At 39.5% G+C, this 25,580-nt stretch overlaps 1 protein-coding gene across 3 annotated transcripts in view; it reads left to right on the forward strand.

Moving 5' to 3' along the window:
* APBA1 (amyloid beta precursor protein binding family A member 1) overlaps positions 1 to 25,580 on the forward strand; it is an 88,327-nt gene that overhangs the window by 50,112 nt on the left and 12,635 nt on the right. For 2 of the 3 annotated variants that reach the window (XM_032205359.1, XM_032205358.1), the window contains exons 2-8: positions 635 to 1,839; positions 11,816 to 11,917; positions 15,316 to 15,355; positions 18,460 to 18,605; positions 23,474 to 23,506; positions 24,625 to 24,711; positions 25,289 to 25,474. In XM_032205359.1, the coding sequence (XP_032061250.1) occupies positions 688 to 1,839; positions 11,816 to 11,917; positions 15,316 to 15,355; positions 18,460 to 18,605; positions 23,474 to 23,506; positions 24,625 to 24,711; positions 25,289 to 25,474 (1,746 nt within the window). In that variant the 5' untranslated portion in view covers positions 635 to 687. The remainder of the gene's footprint in view (positions 1 to 634; positions 1,840 to 11,815; positions 11,918 to 15,315; positions 15,356 to 18,459; positions 18,606 to 23,473; positions 23,507 to 24,624; positions 24,712 to 25,288; positions 25,475 to 25,580) is intronic. The other variant, XM_032205360.1, reaches the window with a different exon arrangement.

Raw genomic sequence — 25,580 nt, forward strand, 5'->3', positions numbered from 1 at the left:
CTGTCGTATGCTTCCCTAGGGAGAAGAAATAGCTTGCTTCTGATGCACCCTGGGAACCCCTATTTATCTCCGCTGATTTTAAAAGTGCATAGGGTGACTGCCTGAGCTGAAGATACCATATTGAAGGAGTATAGTATGCACAGGACCGTGTATCTCAGCAATTGCAGACTGCAGTGTTGGAACTGTCTGTCATTTTACATTACCGCATCCTTCCTTTGTGCTGGGTTAGTGAGGTGTAGGGAGAGTGGTGAAACATTTCTGTTACCCCTCTACAATGCTTGAGCCTATGGCAAAGTTGATTTTTCTAATGCATACCCACAAACGTCACCTAAATGCTGCAGCTGTCCGAAGGAGTACATCCAAGGAGCTGCTTGGAAATGATTTTTCCACAAGGAATTCATCAGTGAAAGTGGGAAGTGCTGTCCCCACGGGATTCATGGCTGGTGCTGTCGGAGGTCATTCGCACAGGTCATACTGCTGTCCTGGCTGTCCCCAGACTTCAGGGCTGATGAAGTCAAAAGTTTGTCTGCTGGGGAAGGAAGGGTGCCTTTTACTGCTTCTGTTTATTGACTCCACTTTTTCTAAGAGTAACCTCAGAGGTTTTTTGTTGTTGTTGTTTTTTTTTTCTTTCCAGGTGTGATTGACAAAATGTCGACAGAGTAAGTGACCTACCCACCAGAACTTGCCATGAACCATTTGGTTGGACCGCCGGATGGGGAGGTAAGCGAAGAGCCAGCCAATGGAGCAGTGAACGAGTCGGTGGAGGCTGACCTGGAGCATGCGGAGGTGGGAGAGGAGCAGCGGTATGCAAGTCACTACCCCCGGCACACAAACAGCAGCCAAGGGGGCCTGTCGGGGCAGGAGGAGGAAGGGATGTTAGCTCGGTCCGCCAGCACCGAGAGCGGCTTCCACAATCACACAGATACCGCAGAAGGGGATGTCATAGCCACGGTGGAGGACAGCTACGAGACAGAGAGGGTTCAGGAAAATGAGGATGAGAGCGCCTATGCAGTGCAGTACAGGCCCGAGTCCGAGGAGTACACGGAGAATGCCGAGGCTGAGCACGGCGAGGCCGTTCATACCCGCGCGCTGCCCAACCACCTCCACTTCCACTCCATCGAACACGAGGAAGCCATGAACGCAGCCTACTCAGGCTACGTCTACACTCACCGTCTCTTCCACCGAGGCGAGGATGAGCAGTATGCCGAGCCGTACGCCGACTATGGACTGCAGGAGCACGTGTATGAGGAGATCGGAGATACGCCAGACCTGGACGCCAGGGAGGGGATCCAGCTGTACGAGCGGGAGAGGGAGGAGGCTGACAATTACCGCAAGGAGGCACTCGGTGCTCGCCTTCACCACTACGATGAGCGGTCTGATGGAGAGTCCGACAGCCCAGAGAAGGAGGCAGAGTTTGCACCCTACCCGAGGATGGATAGTTACGAACAAGAGGAGGACATTGATCAGATCGTGGCGGAGGTGAAGCAGAGCATGAGCTCCCAGAGCCTGGACAAGGCAGCTGAAGACATGCCAGAAGCTGAGCAGAGTTTGGAGCAGGCTCATACTCTTGCCGGTGGGGGGCATGAAAGCAATGGGCAGCTTCCACCTGGTTCTCGCCTTACATCCGGCTCAGGAGAAACCGTGCAGAGGTACAGCAAGGAAAAGAGAGATGCAATTTCACTGGCCATCAAGGATATTAAAGAGGCTATCGAGGAGGTGAAGACAAGGACCATCCGTTCTCCATACACCCCGGATGAACCTAAGGAGCCGATCTGGGTGATGCGGCAGGACATCAGCCCAACCAGGGACTCTGACGACCAGAGGCCACTAGATGGAGATGTGAGTATACAAAGCTTCCAGCTCTCCCTATGTATGTCCTGTTCCTTTAATTGTGACATACATTGCAGTGAGAGAGGGCGGACTTTGTTCTTCTTCTGTGACTCATTCTTCTTAAATTATGTAGTGCTTTGCCTATTTTAAATTTGTACTCTAGAGGGCACGTAAGAGATAAACATGTACATCATCAGTGGACCAAAATCTTCCTTTGAAGCACTGACTCTTAAACCTATACAAGAGTTTGACACACACAACTCTTCTTTTTTTTTTTTTTCTGGAACAAATCCCATGGGATACTTAGAGTAGCTACTGAGCAGAACACTTTGTCTTACATAATACAGCCGTACGTGTTTCTGTTAATTCTAGGTTTCTAAATCTCAGTTTTTGTCACATAGCAATACTTACGGTTCCATCAGAACTCTGGGAATATTATTTGTAGTGGTACCACATATCCAGATTCCAGAAAACCTGTCCTGGCTTTGTCCACTTCCAGGGTCTAGAAATGTGCTATGAAATTCAATATGTTATCATTGTAAAACGTATTTGCAGTATAAATATCAAAGACCCTTGTTCAGGTTTACAGCATTAGCATTTCTCAAACTCTGTACTTTTGGCATGAGACTTAACTTGGATCAGAATCAATTCACAGTTTGTGGTTCCAGCTGTCTATTTGGTAATCTTTCCCTGAAGTTTTATGGGTTTTCTGTATTTCTAATAAAACAAACTCATAAATGACTAACTAAGTTAAATTTATGCCTGATGTGAAAATGGCTGGTATACTAGAAGCATTGGACCAAAAATTATCTCTAATGCGGAACCATGCCATTACTTCAAGGGTAGCTGCACTACAAACATCTGCTCTATCCTTGCTCTATCCTTTTTATTGCTGTGGAATGCTTTTTGTGACTTTTTTTTTTTTTTTTTGAAAAACACCAAATGATAGAACTGTGGGGTTTTTGGCCTTTTAAACTGAATTACTGAAAACTTACAGGAATGCATCAGAACTATTCAAAACACCTCAACCTTTTCAAAGGGAATTCAGAGACAGATCTATGACATGCTTCTGCATTTTTCATCTGTCTTCAAAGCTGTGAAGGCTAATATTCTGCAAGTGGAAAGAGATTTTTGGAGTATGGGGTTTGAGTTGTTGACAAACGTGCAAGTTAGCTGTGAGAACTAGCTTTCAGGTTTTATTTTTGCTTGAAAACAGAAACACATAGTGATGAGTGTGTTTAGGTTTGTTTTTTTATTTCTTTATAGTTTCATTTAAACTTTTAATTTAAAAAAAAATATATTGCAAAATCTATTCCTCTTAAAATTATTAAAAAATAAATCTGTTACAGAGTTGATTAGCAGTCTTGTGAAGGCCTAAAGCAACATTTCCAGATTATGCTGTAGAAGAGAACAATTATCTTTAGCATAACTAATTCAGAAATTTCCAGAATCTTTCATTAAGCCTCTCCTATTGTTCAAATATGGGTGACATTACTCTTTCTCTGCACATTTTGGTCACCATATTGTCTTTGCATCAAAGTGCTGTCTTCTTCTGGGAGGACCAAAGAACTTGCTGTTGTTTCCTGATTTTCTGGTCCTAACACCCAGTACCAGCATTAGGCAGGGTATCCCTGGAGCACTGAGTCCTTTCTGCTCCATCTGCTTTCCAAAACATTGCTGCACCTTGCAGGATTCGGCTTCCTGAGTGTGTTGGTAGGACTCAGCCTCTCAAACAGGGGTTTCCATCAGTCTGCATCAATAACAATACCTGTAGTGAAGTACACTGGGGCTCTGGTTTTCTACCAAAAGGTAATTTCTCATTCAGCATTTTTCATTGCCTGTCAGACAAGAGCCTGACCAAGATTTTCAGTGCTGGCTGCAATCAAAACAGGGATGTATAATGACAGTAAGTACGGCTCAGTGGAAAGTGAAAGGATGATTGTAGATGTATGGGCGGTCTGTGTTCTTGGAAAGGGAAAGTTGGCTGAGTGATGGTTTAGCAGACCTGGAGCAGATTGAAGGGAATACATATTGCAGAAGAAGAATATAATACGAGATTTGGGATTGTGCAGGACTTTTATTTTTCACTGAAGACTGCGTCTGTGCCTTACTGTATGCTTTAAATCAGATTTCACAATGTACTGTTCTGAACAGTCTGCTTTCTTAAACAGAGCATTACTACAATTGCTTGGCAGTAAATTGGGCAAAATTGGATTTTGCTGTCTAAGTGGCCATGAGTGATCAGTTACACTGAAAATATAGTTAGAGCCCATTTATCTGAATGTAGATTTTCCTTCTTTCTCCCTTCAGAAAGAAAAAGGATCTCAGACACAAGCCTTTCAGTGTAACCAGTCTAAGCCAGAGAAGTAATTCAATCTAATTAGTGGTATTGGTCCTGAAATAGGAAGGAACTACATGGACAGTGTTTTACCTTCAGGCAAACGCTGAACCCTTTTCTTCCCCTAAAAGTATTGTTGCCTGATGTAAATTGGGTCTTTTATTACCTTCACTATTTTTGCAGGTCTGCTTTGGAAATTGTACCCACATTGTTTTTTATCAAAACCATTTTGATTTTGAAAGTAATACTTGTTTGGAAATATTTGTAATCATTATGCATAGTTAATTATAAGATACTGAAACTGGTAAGGCCTCTCTAGATCTAAGTAGCGGTCACTTTTCATTTAGCTAGGTGCCCTGCAAGAGGGAGTGGCGAAGCCAGGGAGCCATAAGCGTGATTTGCAGTTGAGAGTCATTAAATATGACAACCTCTTTTGACTTCTTCACAAGAAAGTGACTGTCACTCCTCAGTGCTGAGCATTTAGATGATATGTTCACAGTAGAACCCTTGGAAGAGGATGAGTTTGAAGTATCCAGAGACTATTTTGAGAAGCTAGCAATAAAGTGTTTGGCTAGCCTACAGCTGGGTGTAGTTTGGGGCTTAGGAAAGATTTATGCAACAAACACGACAGAAAGATACAGATCACTTCAGCAGAAGTCTGCTTGTTTTTAAGAAGGTCTGTTCCCAGGTTTATTTGAGGTTTAATTTACAGGAATTTCAGTCACTTGTATTTATTTCTCCCCAGAAGAGATGTTTTGTAGTACACAATGAAAGAAAATTTACTCGCAGACACGGGTGGTTCTATTTTAATAAGCAATAGCAGTACCATGATGTAGGCAGCAGACTTCTGTGAATAAATAAATAATATACCCGAGTATCTGCTTAACAGTTAACAATGGAGAGTATTTGCTGCCACGGGTCCTGTGCACCTTTGTTAGTGATGCTTTCACTGGGATAAGAAATGTTCTGGACCATATGTGGGAAGGTATAAAACTTGTGTATTTGATAAATGCTGAAAAATTATCTCAGTGTCCTTGTAGTAAATGCAGTAATATTTTTTGTAGTTTGACACTTAGATGAGATATGAGCAATTGATATATATTTCTAAAATCTATTTATCTGAATATATATATTTTTAAAACCAAGCAGACTTGGATTTAGCTTCAGGTGTTTATCTTTTTCAAATACAGTAGCAGTCAGAGCTGCACAGCTGTGCGAAATGAGACATCAGGAAACTGACCCATGATGGAAAAAGACTGTGGAGCTGCAGCTAGGTTTTGTTTCCTGTGTGTGAAACTGGAGATGGTCTATTCACATCCTACTGAATCGTGTTCATAGCTTGAGACAACCGTGAGGCTTGCGGTATGCACATGTCTGGGAGCGGTGGGCAGGGATATCCTTTAGACAATACTGTTCTTCTGAATGCCTGTGGTTATCTCCCTGTTTACATAGTTCACGCCTATTTCTCCTTTCAGTCAGATTGTCCATCAGAAATACGTTGTGAGTGTGCCTAGCCAAGCACAGGAGCAGTGGTATTTGCAGGTCTAAACAGAAGATATCTGCAGTGCATGGATACAGAGAGGAAAAGGGAGTAGTTCCGTGTAGTAGGTATCTCAGAATATGGTGGCATACTCTGGTACATAGATTGTACAGGAAGTCTAAAAAGCATCTTTAAAATGTCATAGAGCTTTGAGAATAGTGGCTGTTTCAGCAGTGGAAACACAGGGAACCTGTTGAGAAAAGCAGAAAAAGGCACAAACACTCAATTAGATCTTTTTTTGGCGAGGATTTAAGGAGAAGTCCTGTCCTCTCATGACCGGAGAGGAGAAGCAGGCTGCCTATTTCACTTCTGCCATAATCAGGAGAAAACAGTGGTTTTGAGGGAGAAATTCGCTGGTCCCAGAACTAAATACCATGGCTTTGTTCCGAGGCCCATTCAGTTATTTATGGAATTACAGATCTCAAAGCTAGATCTCACGTTTTGCTGACCTGCAAGGCACTTTTGTTGCTGTGTTCCAAGACTTTGGTTTGTAAATTTCTCTCATCAGTGGCCACAGTCTCTGTTCCTCTGCAGACACTTGAGGTGGCGGAACATCAAATAAAACCTAACACGAAATTAAACTACAAACATGGGTGGTTTGGATTTGTGAAGTGGAAATTCACAGCTGAAGACAAACCTTTCAGGTCGAACAGAACCGAGCTGTGCTCTTTTGCTTCTCGGTTCTTTTTGGTTATCTATATTTAATTTCAACCCTTGACTTCTCAGTTGTAGGGTTTTCTCCATTGTGATGACTCCAAAAACGGAGTGTCTTCATGGAGATGAATTTGCTTCACTTTTTCCGGAGCAGGACTAATGTATTATTAAAAAAGGAATAAAGAAGTCTGCTTTAAATAATTAAGCAGGTTTCAGTAATAGATGAACAGGGGGAGAGGAAAATAGGAGGGGGAGAAAAGAAATGAAATAAAGATGAGTTTGTATTAATAAGATATCGTGTTTTTTCTCTGAATGGACCCTTTAAAACTGTTTGCCGAGCACAAAGAACAGAGGTTATCTTTCAGTCAAGACCACAGTCTTAAAATTAAAGAGTAAGCCCAGTTAAAAAGCAAAAAGCAGCATTTTAATCCCCAGGGCAGAAAGTTTTATGGTGGTTCATCAATCACACAGAAGAAAGCGTAAGTTTATCAATTAGTGTGCTTGATAACAGGCACTCACCTGGTGACTTACTGGCTTTAAAATTACAGTGAGCATTGCATTCATAACTACTTGCTTTGTTTCTTTTTGGTGGTGGTGATTTTTATTTTGTTGTTGTTGTATTTTCTAAATTATTGAATGGGTGAGGGCAATTCCAAGTGATTTTTCCCTGTGCTGTTGGACGCTGGAACAGCACTTGTTAGTCTTGCAGTCTTTTGAAAATACAGGAGGCATCCACACTGATCTTTTCGGGCTGACCCATGAAGCTGCACACAAACTGCAAGTTCGGGTGGAAGTACAGGTGGGGAGGTCTGCAGCTGAGCGAGAAGCAGCAGCCTGAGATTTTATTCAGAGAGAAGTTACCGCTCACAAAGCGCGGCTGTGGTGCTAAATGCTTCCTGCTGCTGGCTCCTGTGGCCATGAGGTTCTCCAAAATGGACGAAGTAAAGGCCCACATTCCCTTAGCAGGCTCAATTACTTTTATTACTAGCTCACTCTGAATCTTCCGTGTCAAATCTAACCCCCTTCTTATTCTACATATATCTTTATTTTGTGTCTGTGATTCAGTAATATAAACAGCAGTGGGTAGGGATCTTAAAAGGCTGTGGCATAGGTACGCAGTTACGGCTTAGGTCAAAATCTCCATTTTTGTAAATTCTGTGAATTTTACTGCAGAATTACTTACAGTGTTGCTGTACAGACGCTCGTGGACAGTGTTTTAGAAAGCTGGTTTGTTCAGAGCTTTGTAGGACTATTGTGGACATTGGGATCTCTCCAGTGGGCTTCTCAGTCACTGCCCAGGCAGTGGGAAGTGGTGGGAGGCCCCAGCTTTGCAGAGCTGAACTGGGGGCACTCCTCAAACCAATGCACCCCAAGCTGCTGATGTTTGCAGCAGGTGACACACGGGGCGATGCCTGCAGTTCCTGTGTGGAGAGGTGCTACAGCAGCTAACCAAAGGCTTTGCTCTGGGCTGAGCAGCAGTCAGTTACCTTGTCTCAAGGCAGCCCATCGTTACCATCTGTGCATAGATTAGCCGTGTTGAGGGGGTCCTGGACCACACAAGGAAACTGGTGGGTGAGTGAGCTGGCTGCAGTTGTGCCACAGGTTTATCTACAAGACAAACTCCAGTTTCATCCTCATGCCATGGGTATAAATTAAATTCCACAGATTGTGTCACACCATGCAAATATGTGTATAATAGTGTAGGGTGTTTGTGTTTGTAGGACAGTAATGATGATTAATTATACCATAAGGAAATTCGGCTTTCAGCTCCATCCTTTCCAGGTGCTTGATGTCATCTAAAAGCTATGAACATTTGTCGATGGTCTCAGTTTATCACAGTGGACACTCTGCAGTGATGCCTTCCATGTGATAGACTTGTGATCAGGTCCTGAAATAGGACTGCTGTGGTGGATTGCTTATTAAAGCTCTTGGCTGTGGGATTCGGGTGCATTGTCTTTCCTCTTCTACTGAAGGAAGGAAAAACAGCTTTAACACCAGCTCAAAACAATACATAATGTGTAATGCATAAGGCTATATACAGTGTATAAGGAACATAGTCACAGTCTGAAAGTAGCTTTTATACCAATAGCAAAAAATATTTTGATAAGTCACAGTGGGTAGACACCTGCAGTGGCTAGGCTACAGCTCCTTGTGAAATTATGGATCTAACTGTACTTACATGCTGGACCTTCAACCTTTGCCTAGTATATGTGGGTATCTCTGAGAAGACTTTCTATCACTGAAATCAATTAAATTGAAAACCCGTGCTTTACCTAGTTGTATCCTATGAGCTAATGTAGAAGAAGAGTACATTTGCCAGTCCTCTGCCAAGATGCGTGTACGTGGACGTTACTGCTGTGTAAGTAGTGGTCTTTTGCATGAGTTCATCTTGCTTTGCTGAAGTATTTGTTGATTTCATCCTTTCTGTCCCAGCTTTGTATGCCACCCAAAGTTACACTGTTTTCAGATAAGCTGCTGCCATGAACAAGTAAACCAGCATTGCTTTCATGAAGCACGAGCAGGTGGTTGCACCTGAAGATGTTTCAGGGTCAGTTACGTTTGTCTTCACGAGTTATTCAGCAGCCAGGTGGGTTGACCTGGGTAGGTTAGATGCAACACAATACTCCTTCCTCTCCAGTTACCAGTTCTGATACCAAATTCCAGTGCACAGGAGCAGGGAAGACTTCTCAGGTGGAGGGAGCTGTGTGTTAGACAGACGCAAACAACACCAAAATTGAGATGGAAAACTTTTGGATGTACCAGGCTGAATATCGTAAGAAAAATGTAAGTAGATATTCATGACAGCAACTGCTACTTCTTTGTTACTGCACGTCAGAGAACACACACTTGGTAGCTCTGCTGCTGGACCTCTCCGTGTAACAGCAGCATGCTGCACATGCATTTGCTTTGTTCTGAGAGCATTTTCTTGAGGCTTTTAGAATTTGTTTTGTTAGGAGACAATGGGGCTGTTACTAAGCATTTATTTTAGACTTCGGTTTGTCGTGCTTCGAGTAGCTGTGGAAGTTGTCTATCAGATTTGTTCCCATCTTGATACTGGTATGAAAGCTACTTACAGGCTGTGACTGCATTCTTTCCTTGTGCGTTGCGAGTGAACACGCGTTTTGATGTGGAAGAAAACTGAGTGCTGTTCTTCAAAGGCTGAACTTTCTTGTACAGAATTTCTCAGGGAGAGCTCTCACTTCTTACTACGTAGCAAACCTGGGAGCCAGCTTGATATCTGATGTGTGTATTTTTGGTCAGGGCAGAGGATTTTCTTTTTTTTCAGGAAAAAATTAGTGAACTTTGAAACAGCACATGGGAGGGAGGCTGTGTGGTCGTTTTGGTGATTGCTTGATACTGATGTTTTGTAGATGAAGATAGGACAGTGAAGATATTTGTAGTGCAACTGGAGTAACTGTTAATACATTTTAGATGGTGCAAAGTTCCTAAACGTCAGCAACCAACTGGTTTAAATGAGGTAATTTATTGTAGTTACTAATTGTGTGTGTCAGTAAGAAAGCTTTCTGGCACTTTAAGTAATGTTTTGTGTGGAAACAGTTGATGCTAAAAGATTATATGCTTTACTTTGTTTCTTTGTTGACTGTTTGGAGTTCAGTCCTGCAATATCCTGATGCCATTATTAGGCTGGTAGTGGTGCTCATCCTTCATATTCAATCCTAGTGCAGAAATACTAGGTAGCTAGTGGGAATGGGAACACCATGGGGGTGCATCCTTAGGGAAACAGGGAACATCCTTAAGGAAACTTTGCTTTCTGCACACTATTTCATAGAGCTCAACGCTTTAGCTAGAGCAGAGACATAGCAGAGGGAACTCCTGGGCTGGAGCTGCTGCCAGCTCAGAGCCCTTTCCTGATGTGGCCGATACGTCACGTAGCTGTTTAGGAAAGCAGCAGAACAGCATTGGGCCATTTTTCTGTCAGTGATGTACTGCTAAGCTGGCAAAGGTGGGGCCAGACTCCTTGTGCCAAAGGAGAGTGTAGAACCCCAGTGCTGCTGGGTTAAAAGCCCAGCTTGCATAACTAAGCGCTGAAGCCTCCTTAGAGGGTTCACCTGTTGGCACGGACGTGTTTTACAAGTGCCTTCTTAAAATCTGCCTTCAAAATGCGTGCCGGGTTGAAGCTTTATTCCCTCTCACAAGCTGGTCACCTTCATTAATTCCAGCTTGGTGTTCGTGTGCTGTACGTTCATTCCAGTCTGCCCTGCTCGGGACTTTAGGTACCTCGCCGTGGCTTTTTGGTGTCACCAGCATCCATCAGGAGCTGCCTGTGATCAGAATAGTCTTTCCCACAGCAGCTTACCAAGATACGTGCAGGCAGGTCACACAGAGATAGAAATCCCATGCTGCTGTTCTCAAATGCTGTTCCCTTTGGTTTTCTGCAGTGATGTTCATTATGACACTGCCTGCGTTACTAGGAAGTGGTATGAGGGACAGCTTCTCCAATAAATTGTGTACAGGTGGAAGAAGAAAAGTGAGAAAATTTGATCTAGAGAGCGTGTATGATATTAAGATGAAGTGCATAAACTGTGAAATTTTTTAATATTTTGCATTGTATCTAGGTTGAGGAATCATAGTTTTTGGTTGCACTGGTACTGAATAGCCCTTGAATGCCTTGAGAAGCCCCTGAATATGTTAATATTGCTCTGTACAATTTATTAAAGGTGTTTTATAGATGGTGGATAACGTGTATGGCCAACCACTGAAGCCCATCTCTGCTTAGATGAGATTAGTTTACCACTTCAGGTTAATCATACCTGGAAGTCTGTATGCTTGTAGAGGAAACCACAGGCATTTCTTCCCTCTTCCCAGTTCGACAGTTAAGAATAAGTAATCTTTACAGAATCCCTTTTCTGTTCATGGACAATTCACCCGTCTGCCATCACAGCTCACTTCTTTGTAATTTCTTTCCTGGAATGCCCCAATTCTGGGACGTGGGTCTGTGCTGCTTACAGCTTTCAGCAGACTCAGATCCATTTGCCTGCATGCCACAGGCATGTGCTCATGCAGCTGCAAGTCCTGTAACTGCAGCTTACTTGAATGCTGACAATAAATGGAAGCAGTGGGCCCAGACAACTTCCATTTATCCCATAAAAGTGTGGTGTTGGGACATACTTTTTGGCTCGGTCTTGTTTGCAACTGAGTACATTTTTTTAAGTTTTCCACTTGTCTCATTTCATACACACACATTTTTTAAAAAGATTTAGATGTTCAGGTTGAGTCCAGTGAGATACTGAGTTAGTTACATCTGATCACTGTGACAAAATCACGGGTTACAACATTTCAAAATGTGTTTGTCCTGTTTGGTTTTGTTTCGTTTTTTTCTTTTTCACTTTCATCTCTTGTTTCCTCTACCAAGTTAGAGGAAAATATGAAAGAAGAACTTCTACATTGGTCACTCAGATTATTATTTAATTTTATTTCCTTGCCATGTCTAGTCTCCATCTCCAGATTCCTCTTCACCTCGGGGTGCTGAGTCGTCAAGTAGGCAACATCACCAGGATGTCTGCAGTACAGCAGAGCCCTCCACTAATAAAGAGGTAGAGTGAAATCTTTTTAAAAGCCACAGTCTTGTTCATGATGCTCATGCCTTTTTATTTTCCTTGCCCCCTTATACCTGTGCAAATCCGTTCTCTTTTACCGAAATTGGAACTAACTTGAATAGCTGATCCGCTGCTCCTTTCCCTTATGCGTGCCTGGCTGTCTGACTGAATTTCTAACATGCTTAAGTCTGTTTGTCATGGCATTTCTGACTCTGTGTTTGGCTGCCACAAAATTTACTTAACAGGCTGGGAGAAGAACAGCCAACATCACTTCTGTAGTAGAGGCAAATTAAGCCCTTCTCCTTTTTCTTTGCAGAATGTCCCCCAACAAAGAACGTAATGCTTGTCAGCGAGATGAATAATCCTCATTAAATAACATTAGTTGGGTAGTAATTTATGCTGCTTACTATATTAGCATTGTACAACCTGAGGTGTTGGAAGAAGAGACTGATTTGGTGATAACTTGTCAGTGATTTACAGTCAGAATATAGGAGTTCTTGACCCTGTGCTCCTCAAAATAAAGCTATTTATTTATTTATCTATCATTTCTCCCCGCAGCTTTTTACAGTGTGCTATCTCTACCAACACCAAATGAGAGTTGTGGAGTAGAACTTCTCACATTATGAGAAGAGAATAATTGAATATAAAAAGTATTTAGATTAGTGTAGACTGTCTGGCTGTGTAAACAGAAAGATATGCAAATCTTTGTTTTTTTTGCTTATTTAAAAAAATAATAAAAAAAAAATATGGAAACTGTAGGCACAGTAGCTCACAAAGGACTACACAAGACCACATTGCTACTGATAACAATGCATGAGTTATCTTCCATAGTGAAAGAAATTGACCTACTGTGACTGGAAGTACCGATTAAAATTGGAACACTAGTTAGTAATTATTTTTTTTTCTCTCTTTTTATTATCAAGGGTGTAATAAAGCTTGTATCAAGTATGCATTTCTCCTAACTGGTATTTGCATTTAGAAGAAAATGGAAGGATTCAAAAGGCTTAAGAAATCCGTAATTTCTCACGGGCTAAAGCCTTCAATAGCGGATTGCACTTTTGCCTGCAATATTGTTAGCTTATTCAAGCCTCTGGCTTTCTTCAGCTTACAGATTTTATCACTTCATGTACATTCTGACTGTTAACAGTTTTTAGGCGTTATTATTTGTGCTCACACATAGCTTCAGAGTTAATCCTGGTAAACCAGGATTCACAGTAGGATGCATCAGGCTGTTTTGTTTCCCTCAAATGAGCAATAATGACTGTTTTAGTACCTCCATGCAAGAACAACAGTCATAAAGAAGCCTCATAATATGGGGAAATTACTTTAAGGTCTTAATAAAACCTTTTTTTTAATAGAAATTTTCTAATAGTAGGCTGAAAGGCAACAAGATTATTAACAGGAGTAATCAAATATTAATACCTCAATATTTCATTATTCATGGGTATCTAAAATTAAAAGGTGTAGATTTCCTCTTATCAGCAACTTTATCTGTTTCTTTAGTATTCTTGTGGTCTTAGTTAAATGTCCTTTGACCCTTGTTAAGATAAAAAAAAAAATTCATAGTGTGTAAGATTTTACAGCAAGAGCATACATGTATATAATGACAGTTTACATTGTTTTATCCTGAGAAGTTGCATCAGTTCGTCAGATTGCTCAATAATTACTAAATCTGTATTTATAAACTTTGGGCACTCTGTTTAACATAAAAGTGCTTTGGAAAATGCACTTACATGCATAAGCTGTCGCAGGCATGCATTGGATTTGTCCTCTGCCTGCTGTCAGAGTCCAGCAGTTGAATATCCCTCTTAGGTCCACACCAGCAGCAACTGCAAACCATTGTTGAATCTGTATAGGTAGGTTGTCTGGTAAAAAAAACATTAATCTGGAGAGATGAAAGAGCCACAGATCTTAAAAGGAATATTTTGTACCCTCACAGCAACTGATGTGCTTTGGCAGCAGGAGATGATCGTTTATTGATGCTGGTACTATCTGATGGAGAGCCTTCTTGGTTTTGCAGTACAGCTTAGTCATTTTCGTAAGGAACAACAAGTACTTAAAGGCTGCACAGGCTCTGTTGTCTGTCATGCAACTTGTTTTTCTTTCATGAGTTGTTTTATTTTATAGCAAGACTAGCATCATTCCTTGAAAAATATTACTTATGTTACATCTATTTTCCATTCGTTGCAATGGAAAAAACTCCCTGGGGTTAGTCACTCAGCCTGTCACTTAACCTGCCTAGTTGCCTGTTTGTTTTTTCCTACTAACATATAGAACCTATGTTGCTTGCCATAAAGGAAAATAATTTGGCATATATGTATAAGTGTATGTTTGTATAAAAGCAGATACTATTAAGACACTAAAAAGATACCATACATTATTCTGATCACACACAGATCTTCTTTTAATACAATTGTATTGAGCAGTCATTGAAGAAGTTACTGCTGGTACAATCAGTTGTAGATTCATTAAAGTTTTGTAAGCCTTGGGCTATCCAAAATCCTTATCTATGACATGTATGATAGCAGCGTCTGTTTCAATATCATCTATTACCACCTATATGTTGACACACAAAATTTTATTTGGTATATTTTCCTGCGTAGGGTTGTTACTGAATATAACAAAGTGGTGAGTCTTACTGAATTTGTAGCTTTCAGGTGTTTGAATTGTTAGCCACAGTGTCTTCTGTGGAAAGCTGCAGCTGGAAGGTCTTACTTTACACTGAGTATTTACACATACAAGACAGGACTTTCTTGATTCATTTATCTTTTATGAATTTGAAACAAACAGATCTTTCTGTGGTTGATACCGTATAAACACAGCTGGTGGGGAAGTGTTCGAGAATTCAGTTATGCTGCAGAACACAGGTTGCTACCTGACGTGTTAAAATTTGGAAAGTTTCTTATAGGCTGTATTAACATGAGAATACATCTAAGAACAGCCCTAATGAACAACAAAATTTAGGTAATGAATAACTAACAGCTGATAGTTTCAGTCATGAGTAATAACAGTAAGGGGTAATTTTGTATATTGCTACATATACTTGTGTATGGAAAATTCAGTGTCTTTGAGATACCACATGTTTTCCTGCATACCTGTTGATCAGTAAAAGGGGAGCCCTGACTGATAGACTGTTAATGTACTACCAAACACCAGCAGGTAACTGAAAACTGAGCTTAGCATCTTGCCTGATAGATAAACCCGTCAATGGAGCAAACAAAACTTACCTTAGGTGGTTAGAGTTTGAAACTACTGGATAGAATAACAAATCTTAATAAGCTATTATCTTCCCTTGGTAATAATTTATTTATTTTTTCTGCTTGGCGTCAGGAAATTTTTAATGCATATATTGACGTGCCTTGTTTTGTTTGAAATCCTTTTTGTCTTAATTACAGTCCAGAAAAAGCTTGGCTTCATTTCCAACCTACGTTGAAGGTAAGATGGTTCTACAATTACTAAATACTTTTATATATGCAAAGAACTCCAGTATTTATGAAGTATATTTTTTTATTTTAATTTGCTAAATAGAAAAACTGCCAGGGTTGCGTATACTGATTTAGATAAAATTGTGTTCAGTCTGGAGCTTGAATTAAATTGTACTAGGCTCTTTCTGAAGTGCAGAAACATGCATATTTTTTATTATTTTTTTTAGTGTTCTATTCATGGTTTCTGTCTCAGGTCCTTTTTTTTTGTGGTGGATGAGGAAAAGAGGTTAGGCAAGTTGACCGGTGCTCTCTGTAGCACTGATTTCAACTGGCATCCTCAATCCAGCCTCATTTGTGTTAATTTGCAGGACTGAATTAATAAGATTACTTGGCAGGTCTGCCAGAGGAAATCTGCACTGTTTTACAGCCACTTGTCCTCTAATTAACTACTGCTTCCTGTGTTAGAGTTAAGGTTGCACTTGTATTTGTGCTGAGTTTATTTAGAGCAATGTCAACAAACAAGTTACCTGCTACCTGAACTGCTTTTCTATGAGTCTGCATTACGTGCATACTGAAAGACTGCATGCTGTAAAATTCACTCATTTTGTTATGAGAGCATGACAGAAGCAGACAAATTCTGATTTGCAATTGCTGTTTTGCCCCAGCAGTGGTTGTGCTATGTGCTTTATGACATGCCAGAAGTATGGTTGATGTGATGCTTCATTTGGACTGTCCTGGAACTCCTTGGATTGCTTTATAGGGTGCTGTGTTTAAACAATTACATGGTCGCTCTCTTTTGACTACAGATTGATCACTCGTTTAGTCTTCAGTATTTGTGCTGCGTGTTTTGGAATCTATATCCAGGTCATCAACTAGTGTAAATCTCATATATTGTTTCTAAACTAGTTGAACTTTGGAATTTTGTGGCAATGAATGATCTGTCTTGAACTTCAATGAGTCTGCTGGTTGTAGTCCTCTCTGTCAAGGGCTATCTAAAAGCATCCTCCTCTCCTAAAAACAAACAAAAAAAAAAATAGTAAACTAAATTTTTTTTTAAATCTTTGTCCAGTGGGAAATTCCTTTTAAAAAAAGAAAGTCCTTTGTGCACTAGTAGTCCAAAAAAGCTTGCTAGCACTTTTGCTACACTTCTATTCAATGGATAATAATTTGATATTATCTGTTGTTAGAGATAATAAATATAAGGGGTCTTTAAAAAAGCAGCGTTTTATGTATGTTCACCTCTAGTGAAAATATAGAGCACATGCCTTTTTTTATGTTTTCTTGGAATCTTATCTACACCTTTACAGAATGTCAGACTAGTTTTGTGTCTGTTTTTTTTTGTTTGTTTGTTTGTTTGTTTGTTTGTTTTTTGTGTGTATGTTTTAATCAGGAATAGGACTATAAATTGTTTGGTAATAGAAGTTGTGATAAGGCCTTTATAGAGTATAGAGTAACGAAAGGCAGCACTTTAAAATGCTGTGTAGTTTCATGACTGGAAGAGTTTGTAAATACATAGCACTTCCAGATGCATAAATTTCCCTAAGGGAGAAATTCAGGTTTTTTTGGTTGTGTGTCCTTGAAAATAACTTGTTCATTTTGAGGGTCTTCCAGATATTTAGTATCTGAACAGCTTCTGCCAGCACGCAAGATGAACATCTTAAAATTACAAGTCCTAAATGTTCATATTTAATGAAAACACAAAAGAGACTAGCTCCCTTATAAGGTTTATGCATCTACTTAAGTCTCTGTGTGTAATTTGAGTGTGATATTTATCTTCAGCTCTTGCATTTGTTATCTTATTCTTAAAAATGACTTGCATTTCTTCAGAGCTGAAGTTTCTCGTGCTTGTTCTAAGTGGTTGTTAACCTCTTCCTTTAAAACTAAGCTAGAGCTGGCATTCTGAGTAGTATTAAGCTTTGAGCCCCATCGCTTCATTTCTCAAGATAAGCCCCGAGCTAATGAAAGCTACATTCTGATACTGTAAGATTTTTTTTTTTGCTTTGTTCCTAGAATAATGAAAAAAAAAAGGTTTTGCGTGTTTTGTTTTGTGTTTTTTGTTTTGTGTTTTTTTGTTTTGTGTTTTTTTTTCTTTTTTTTTTCTTTTAATGATAAAATGTGGGCACTTTTACCAGTAGAATTGTTTAGGATGATTTGCATTCTCAAAAAGTCTTCAGCATCTGCTGTTTTTTGTCACTTGTACAAAAACAGGAAGCTTAGCTAAACCAACCACCCTACTGGATCATGACAATTTTAACATATAGCAAGGTGCTAAAATACATCTTTTTAGCCCTACAATTTTTAGATATAATTGCCAAACACTGGAAGTCTTATCAATCATAAATGCTGCTTTATAATGATTAAAATTGTTAGGTGTTGGACACTTGATCACCCCTGGACTTTGCACAGAAGCTAATGGGAGTCAGATCATTAAGAGTCTTTGGGGACTCAAAGTTGCTTTTTCCAGTGGGACATCCTGTGCTCTGAATGTTTAACCACACTTTTACTGAATTCTGAAAGTACTGAATACTCCCCCTCAGTATCCTTGTTGAGACTAATCATGATTTTTAAAGGCCTGTGGGGTAGCAGCAATTTGATAGTTGGGCTCTCAGTCTCAGTAAGGGGAGCAGTGTTGTACCTGTAAAGCATTGCCAGGGAGTTTCCTCTACCTGTGTACTAACTGTGGCTGACACCAAGTGAGAAAGTGGCTGATGGCTGTTCCTAAATTGCCCCCTTCCTCTTACTGCTTACGACTGCTTGCCTCAGGATTGCAAGGCTGTTTCTGGTGGGTGAGGGAAGAGCCAAGTCCCCACGTCTCTTCATAACAGCAAAACCTCAGAGATACTGTTTAGCCCTGGGGTGATCCTTGCTCACAAAAGGCTGAGCTATTGCAGGAGACAGGCTGGATTAACAATTACAGCTTCTGCTGGAGAGATGTTGAGAGCATTTTCTTGATGTTTCGAACCTTTGAAAGTACTGGTTACCATGTCATCATGGTAAACTGTGGTATTTCAAAGGAGCATCTACAGCCATCAGGCACAGGCTCAAGTTGTTAGTGCTGCTGTTTTGCCATTTTTCAGTATAATTTTCTGCAGTGATTTCTTTCCTGTGTTACAGTTCCTGGACCTTGCGATCCTGAAGACTTAATCGATGGAATCATTTTTGCAGCCAACTACCTTGGCTCAACTCAACTCCTTTCGGATAAAACTCCCTCCAAGAATGTGAGAATGATGCAAGCTCAGGAAGCTGTCAGCAGGATCAAGGTGAGAAGTGATTCCTCTTGCTACTTCTCGTACTGGTACCTTAAAATTGCAGATATGAACTTCTTACATATGTAGTAGTACTCCCGTATTGTGTTACCTGTGGTTTCAGGAACGTTAAGTGCCTCATCTTTCTTTCTGCAAGATAAATCACTTGCATAATGCTGCTTTTGGAACAAGGGTGGTAGGTAAAAGTTACCAGATCATTATAATTCCCTGTAGAAATACTGCTGCTGTGTTCTCTAAGCCAGAATGTGAAGTGAGTGGTGGTCTCAGTTTTGTTTTACAGGGTGTTGAGAGAAAACAGGTTTAGAGGATAACCAGGAGGTATTACAGCTGCTTCTGGCTTGGTGCTTGAGGGGAACCTGTACTGTGGTAAAGTCCGCAGTTATTTTTGACCATGCTGTGGATACTATTTTCTCTACCTAGTAATAGCTGTGAACTGATTTAAAAAATGAAAGAAAAGCCCGAGGCAGTACAGGGATGTATAGAAAAAAATAGTTTGTCTTGGAATATGGTATGTTCATGTCATTTGTTTGTTTTGTCACAGCATGACGGGCATGCTGCTGTATTATAAGTTACAATGATGACATTGTCAACTGAAATTAAGATGTATGGATGGAGTGTTGTACTCATAGAAGGTGCTACAACATTTCTCCTACTCATACATCGCTGTGTGTCAGGAACACAGCTTCATCTTGTGCTAACTCAGCTAACCAAGACAATCTCATGTCAACATTTTCTTTAGTTTAACATTTATACATTTTTCCTTTGTATGGTTTATTTTGGATTCCAACTCAGACTCTGTCTGTACAATCGTTTAAAAGAGAGGAAGAGATACAGCATGTTATCAGGAAGGCCAATAATATTGTCTATTAAAATCAGCTTATGCTTCCTAATATTACTACTACTTTCAATGCTTCCTTGCCAAGTGCTCGGCTCAGTTAGTGCATGAAATTCTCAGATAAATGCTCCAAATAGAAATATTGAGACACTTCCAACAATTTTAATTTTGCTGGTGTTCAAATACAGAATTTTTTGTAACCTTGTCTCTAAAAATGTCTAGCATGCTAGCATTTTAGAGAAGGCTCTATTTGGCAGGGAAGTAGTATTCCTGTCATCTTTTGCCATCTCTATAGGACATCTCCACAAACTTAAGAAACTTTTGAAAAGCAATGGCTTGTCTGTATTCAGTGGAATTTTTGTAAAAGGTATTCACTCGGCTTTCTCAGCCCTCGCATGTTATAGTCTTCATGGCTTCTTCATAAAGCTGTAGTGGAGACTTATCCTTCCACTGTCTTTTGCTGTCCTGCCTTGGGTGTGAGTAAAGCTGTGCCTTGTCTGCATGGTAGAAAAGTTGTCTGATTTGAATGCACAGGTAAGCAACAAAAGGTAAGCTACAGGAAGAAAGGGAATAAGGACTTCAGTGAGGCTGGATCTAGGAGGGACACATCACTGTAAGCTGAAAAGAAAGATCAGCATCAGCTGTGATGGGAAACTGGCATCAGGAGTTTAACTTGAGCCTGGTTCTGGACATGAGGCCTGCTTTAGTAGAGGCAAAGATTGAACAAATGTGTTAGAGCAAACTGAAGTAGAAACAGGCCAATTCAAAGTGGGTTTATGTAGTTGAAAAGAGTAGAATCCTTCTCTCATACTAAATATGTTTCTCAGAAATAATTAGGAAAATAAAGTTATTTCTGAGGTTTCTGTTATGCCTCAGCACTGCTGTGCCTCAGCACAGAAGGGATCTGTTTAGCTCATTTCACTCATCAAGCCTGTAATTTACACATCCGTGTAAATGACCAGGCATGCATATTCTTGGTTATAGAAAATTTGTTTCAGCATGGAGGTCCAAGCAGTTACATGGTTGACCTGGTAACACCCTAGCCTGCACACATAATTTTCTAAAAGTAAGTGAATTTCATAAAACGGTTTGCCTACTGCATGGCACACAATACCATGGTACACTTCTTTGACAGTACTCTACTGCTTCTAGGTGAAGTTTGGGAAATCTAAGTATGCTTCCCTGCACTGTAGGGTCATCGTTGTTGATTTTGGCTCTTCTTTTTGTTGGCGATTCCCATAAAAAGCAAACTTTTTTATTGAGAACATCATTATGACAGAGTTCTGGCTGCTAGATTCATCACTGCCTTTAGGCCAAATGTGTAAAATATTGCTCATGCAATGCTAGTGATACCTGTGCCCTACTCATACTTGTTTATGGAGCAAGTTAGGTGCTGTGTATGAAACATTTCTCTATAGTTAAAGAAAAGAAAGGTTATGAATTAAGGCTGAGCTTTTAAAAATCTACAAATCTGAAGTTAAAATTACTGGAAGTGGGAAGGACTTTGTTTAAGGCCTGCTGCATACACATACCTCCCATGTGAATGCGTTCCTTTTGAATTAAATAATCTGTTTAATGCTTACTTGTAGCAGAGCCTTCAGACCATGCACGTGTTCGTTCAGAATATGAACTGATTTTGAAAACAATTCTCCGTGCTTTTTCTGTAAACGCATATCTCTACAGTTAAAAGTAGAAGAACTGAGGGTTTTCTTGCTTCAGCAGTTATCTCTGTGAAGTCAAGCTAAGTTACAACAGAAACAATGCTTTGAAGACATTCATCAAACTTAGTTGATTTCATATTTCCATGAAGAGGTACTTTTAGTGTTACGAAAGGTATTTCACTATTTTCTGACTGTAGTCTCATTTCTCCAAATAGCGTGGGAGAAACATCTTTCTATAGTTTACTTGAAATGAATCCATTTAATCTTAATAGCAGTATAGGAAAAATAATGTTCATGATTACAATTCACAGCTGATCTGTGGAGAACTGCTGCTACATTTCACCTGTGGAGTAACAGCTTTCATTTTTTATTTTTCACCAGCAGATTTGAGCTGTGTGTCAGGTTTGACCATTTTTAGATAAGAACTGATTTAATTGCTGATTGTAATTTAAGAAGTCATATGTGAAAATAGTTTAATATTCTGCATATTTCATTCACCAAGTGTCATCTGTGTGTTCACAGAGTTGCAGTACATTTTTTGTAGAAATCAAATTGGTTGACTATATCTAAGCCATCCATGGAGCAGAAGAGAGTGTGTTGATTTTTAAAAATCTGAGTTTTTGGGAATTGCAACTAGCCACGTAATTAAGTTAAATGAAAATTCCAGACTCTATATATTTAAAAAAATATATTATTTTGTGTAGAGTAGGTAGTTGCTGTTCTTTCTAAGAATTCTGAAATGATCTGATTTAAATCAGAAAAATAACTCAGTGATGAAAAGGATTGGAATAATAAAGTCACTTGTATAGAATTGTCCTAAATTGGGGAGGCGTTGACGCTTTTTTTTTCTTTTTCTTCCTTTCCTTTTTTTTTTTTTTTGTGGACCATATTTTCTTTCATGCCATTTCAGTGTAGTGCCAAATCACTTCTTAAAATTGTTTGTTCCATGTCATCACCTTAGCTCTATGAAATATTTTGGAGAACAGTTTAAATGGTATATCTCATGCGTGTCTCCCCTTTGCCCATTGTATGCCAGGCAGCTGCTATTCAAGATAACTATAATATTTCTGAGTACCAGTGAAAATTAATATAATGCACAGCCTGCAGCATGAAGCAGTTCTAATCGCTTTTCCAATAGTTTGTTATCACCAGGCTATTAATCAGTTTGAAAAAGGTGCCTCAAAGTTGGTGTGAGAATATAATCATACTTGTAACTAAGCAGCACGGTCTAAAGTTTCAGTTGCTGCTTTCAGGCTTGATTATATTAAAACTGGCAAATTTTAAGTTGTGAGCATCAGTATAAAATGTTTTGCTTCTTGTGATTCTATGAAGCTTGAAATAGTAAGCCTCCTTCCCTCCACAAAAACACTTGTCAATTTAATTAGCTAACACTAATTGTTGGAAGTAAAAAGATATCTGCCAGCCTGGTGAGTATTGAATTTCTTTAGCAAGCTAGTCCATAAGCTCAGTTCACTTTGGCTTGAATAATGATTGCAAGACTGTAAGAGTGATGATGCTTATTTATGTTGTTATTGTTATCACAGTAATAGCACATAAAATATCAATTTGTTGCAATGGGGTGATATCTCTCTGGATGTAAGTCAATTAAACTAGTGGCAATTAAATCAGTGACAAGAGAGTGTTTTCAGAGGGGTTGTGGACATGAAGTATGTGCTCCACTGCCTTTCTTGAAAAAATATGATGGTATGCAGGTGTCACAGGAAAACCTGTTGTTCAGAAATGCAATGTGAACGTTGGCTTGGGCATATATGCACGGAAGGAGGAGAAAATGGAGGTGACAATTAGCTTCTGTCGCTTTGTATTTCCAAGAAAAACTAGTACAGTTTTAGTGTGGCTTTTTTTTAAAGATGGTTCATGTGTGAGAGCATTAGGCAACTTGAATTTAAATTCCTTGATTTCTAAAAAAGTTGGAATAAAAATAGTTAAAATTCTTCTCTTGCATTTTACACTGGTGATGCTTCAAAGAAGGTAACCTCATGGGTCATGCATGGTTAACCTGCTGCAGATGAGGGGAAGCTTTTTTTTTTCCCGTTAAGAACGAACAAAGAAATAAAGCCTGTTGTTTGAGAGCAGCATTTTAAATGGAAAAAAATAAAATCCTTCTGTATTTTTCCAGTCTCCTCTGGTGTGGTTTCTTTTCATTTTTTTTTACACTGGTTATGCTAAACATGAAACAAAAAAAAAATAAAAATAAAAATAAATAAATTAATTGAAGCAGGGACTAATTTAGAACAGCTAATAGTCTGTGAGCCCTGGCATTAGCATGCAGATTCCTTCTTGGCTTGGAGTCTCTGTAAAGTCTTCTCTAACTATTCTCCTGTCTCTGTTTATTCCATGCTAAGCAGATGGCCCAGAAATTAGCCAAAAGCAGGAAGAAGGTGCAGTACAAACTCCATCAGCTTGATGTTATGCCTGTTCTTTTGTTTTCTGGGAGTTGTTTTTTTGTTTGTTTGATTTTTTTTTTTTTTTGCTTTTATTTTGAGTTATTTTCTGCATCCAGCAAGTTTTTTTTAGATTTATTTCTGAGCCACCATACAAGTTGACATTTCTCAGAAATCAGTTGCCTGGTTGGCCATTTTTTGTTGCTTATCATTAGCCATTTCATGTTACAAATAGAGTAAAGATTGGAATTATCAAATGGTTACAGGCAGTACCCAAAATCCATGCTAAAGAAACAGGACTGACATGGCAAAGGTTCTAACTTTGTAAAATGACAGATTAAAATTGTCTGGTTTTTATTTTACCTTTTATCTATAAGACTGGTCTGTTTGATTCACAAATGTGTCAAATTGCTGGATGCAAAAAAGAAAAATAAAGTTTATGTATATATACACAGTAATATGCTGATTGACTTATTTTAGTGGTAAGTTTTGTTTATGGAGGTTGTGAGTACCCTTTAACACCTCTAACTTTTTTAAAAAATTGCAAGCATTGGTTTTCTATTGACAAAGATATGACTTCAAAGTGTATTCATGCTTGAATGGTATGTCTGACTGTGAAGGCCTTTTTACCAGAACTGTATTAAGAATGGCTTAAACTGTACCTACCTGCGGTACAGGTGTTTCCATTGTCCCGAGCAGTCACTGTAAGCCCATACAGAAATTACTCAAGTAAGAGCTACTGTTAGGCCTTTCTATGGCATGTGTGAAAAACTTCTTTAAAGTGGGACTCCTAATGTGGTGAAAATGAGAGAATCATTCTGATTTTCATGAAATCTTTAAACCGTTCATGTCACAGTCATCTATAACTTTACTGGATCAGTAAATATATCAGGGAAGCTTTTACGGGGTTAGAAATTGTTCAAATGCTATCCAGTTCACTTTCATGTATCTGTATATAGTTTCCATATCTTTGTGTTTAGCTTCTGCAGTCTAATATTCTATCTTGCATTGCTATTCTGGTGACTGTGTTTTAGTATACCCCTGTATGTGAGCTAACATCATTATTAAGGATGTTACCTTATGTTTGTGTTTGACTCTAATCCATTTATTTGCAGGCTCCCGAAGGTGAATCTCAGCCCATGACTGAAGTGGACCTCTTCATTTCTACACAGAGAATTAAAGTACTGAATGCAGATACGCAGGTATAAACACAGATGTCTTTGTCAATATTTTATAATAGGCCACTCAAATAAAGTTGCACCTACCTGCCAAATTTTATCCTTCAAGAAGTGCTGGGTCTTGTACTTCTCCCCAGGATTTCCTAGGTCAAAATCCATTCAAGGGCCATGTCAGTTAGTCTGCCATGTCTGTAGAAAATGATTAGAATTTGTCAGTAAATTAACTGCATTCAGCTGACTTCTTACAGGCTGTGTTGTGACAAGTATTGATTGTGCCTAGAGCAGCCCAGAATGTTTGGTTTTGATAATCTGAAGTTTATAGTCTTTTGTGTGCTGGTCCATGCCTGCCCAGCATATTCAGGCTCTGATACTGAGTTCTTTGTACTTTTCAACAGAAAATAAAACTTTAATTTGTAAAAGTTGTTCTTCGATTTACTTCTGGAAAGCGTAACTTGCTTTCTATTGGCAACTCCCTTCATGCATGACTCTTTATGTGGACTTAACAGAGTTCTTATGTTACCATTTGTGTGTTTTCATAATACCAGGAGTACACTAAGAAGAAGCACCTGCTTATATTGTTTTGTTTTCTTTTATTCCACAGGAAACCATGATGGATCATCCCCTACGGACCATTTCTTACATCGCAGATATAGGGAACATAGTTGTTCTGATGGCTCGTAGGAGAATGCCACGGTCCAACTCGCAGGATAATGTGGAAGCATCTCACCCTTCCCAGGATGGAAAGAGACAGTACAAAATGATTTGCCATGTCTTTGAGTCTGAAGATGTAAGGAATTACTCTGTCTCATAATTTTCTAGGGGTGGAAATGTAAACACGTTTTGGTAGTGTTGAAGCCCACAGAAAGTGGTCCTGTTTGTTCATTAACCATGAT

The sequence above is a fragment of the Aythya fuligula genome, chromosome Z (assembly GCF_009819795.1).
Source record: "Aythya fuligula isolate bAytFul2 chromosome Z, bAytFul2.pri, whole genome shotgun sequence".
NCBI classification, from domain to species: Eukaryota; Metazoa; Chordata; class Aves; order Anseriformes; family Anatidae; genus Aythya; species Aythya fuligula.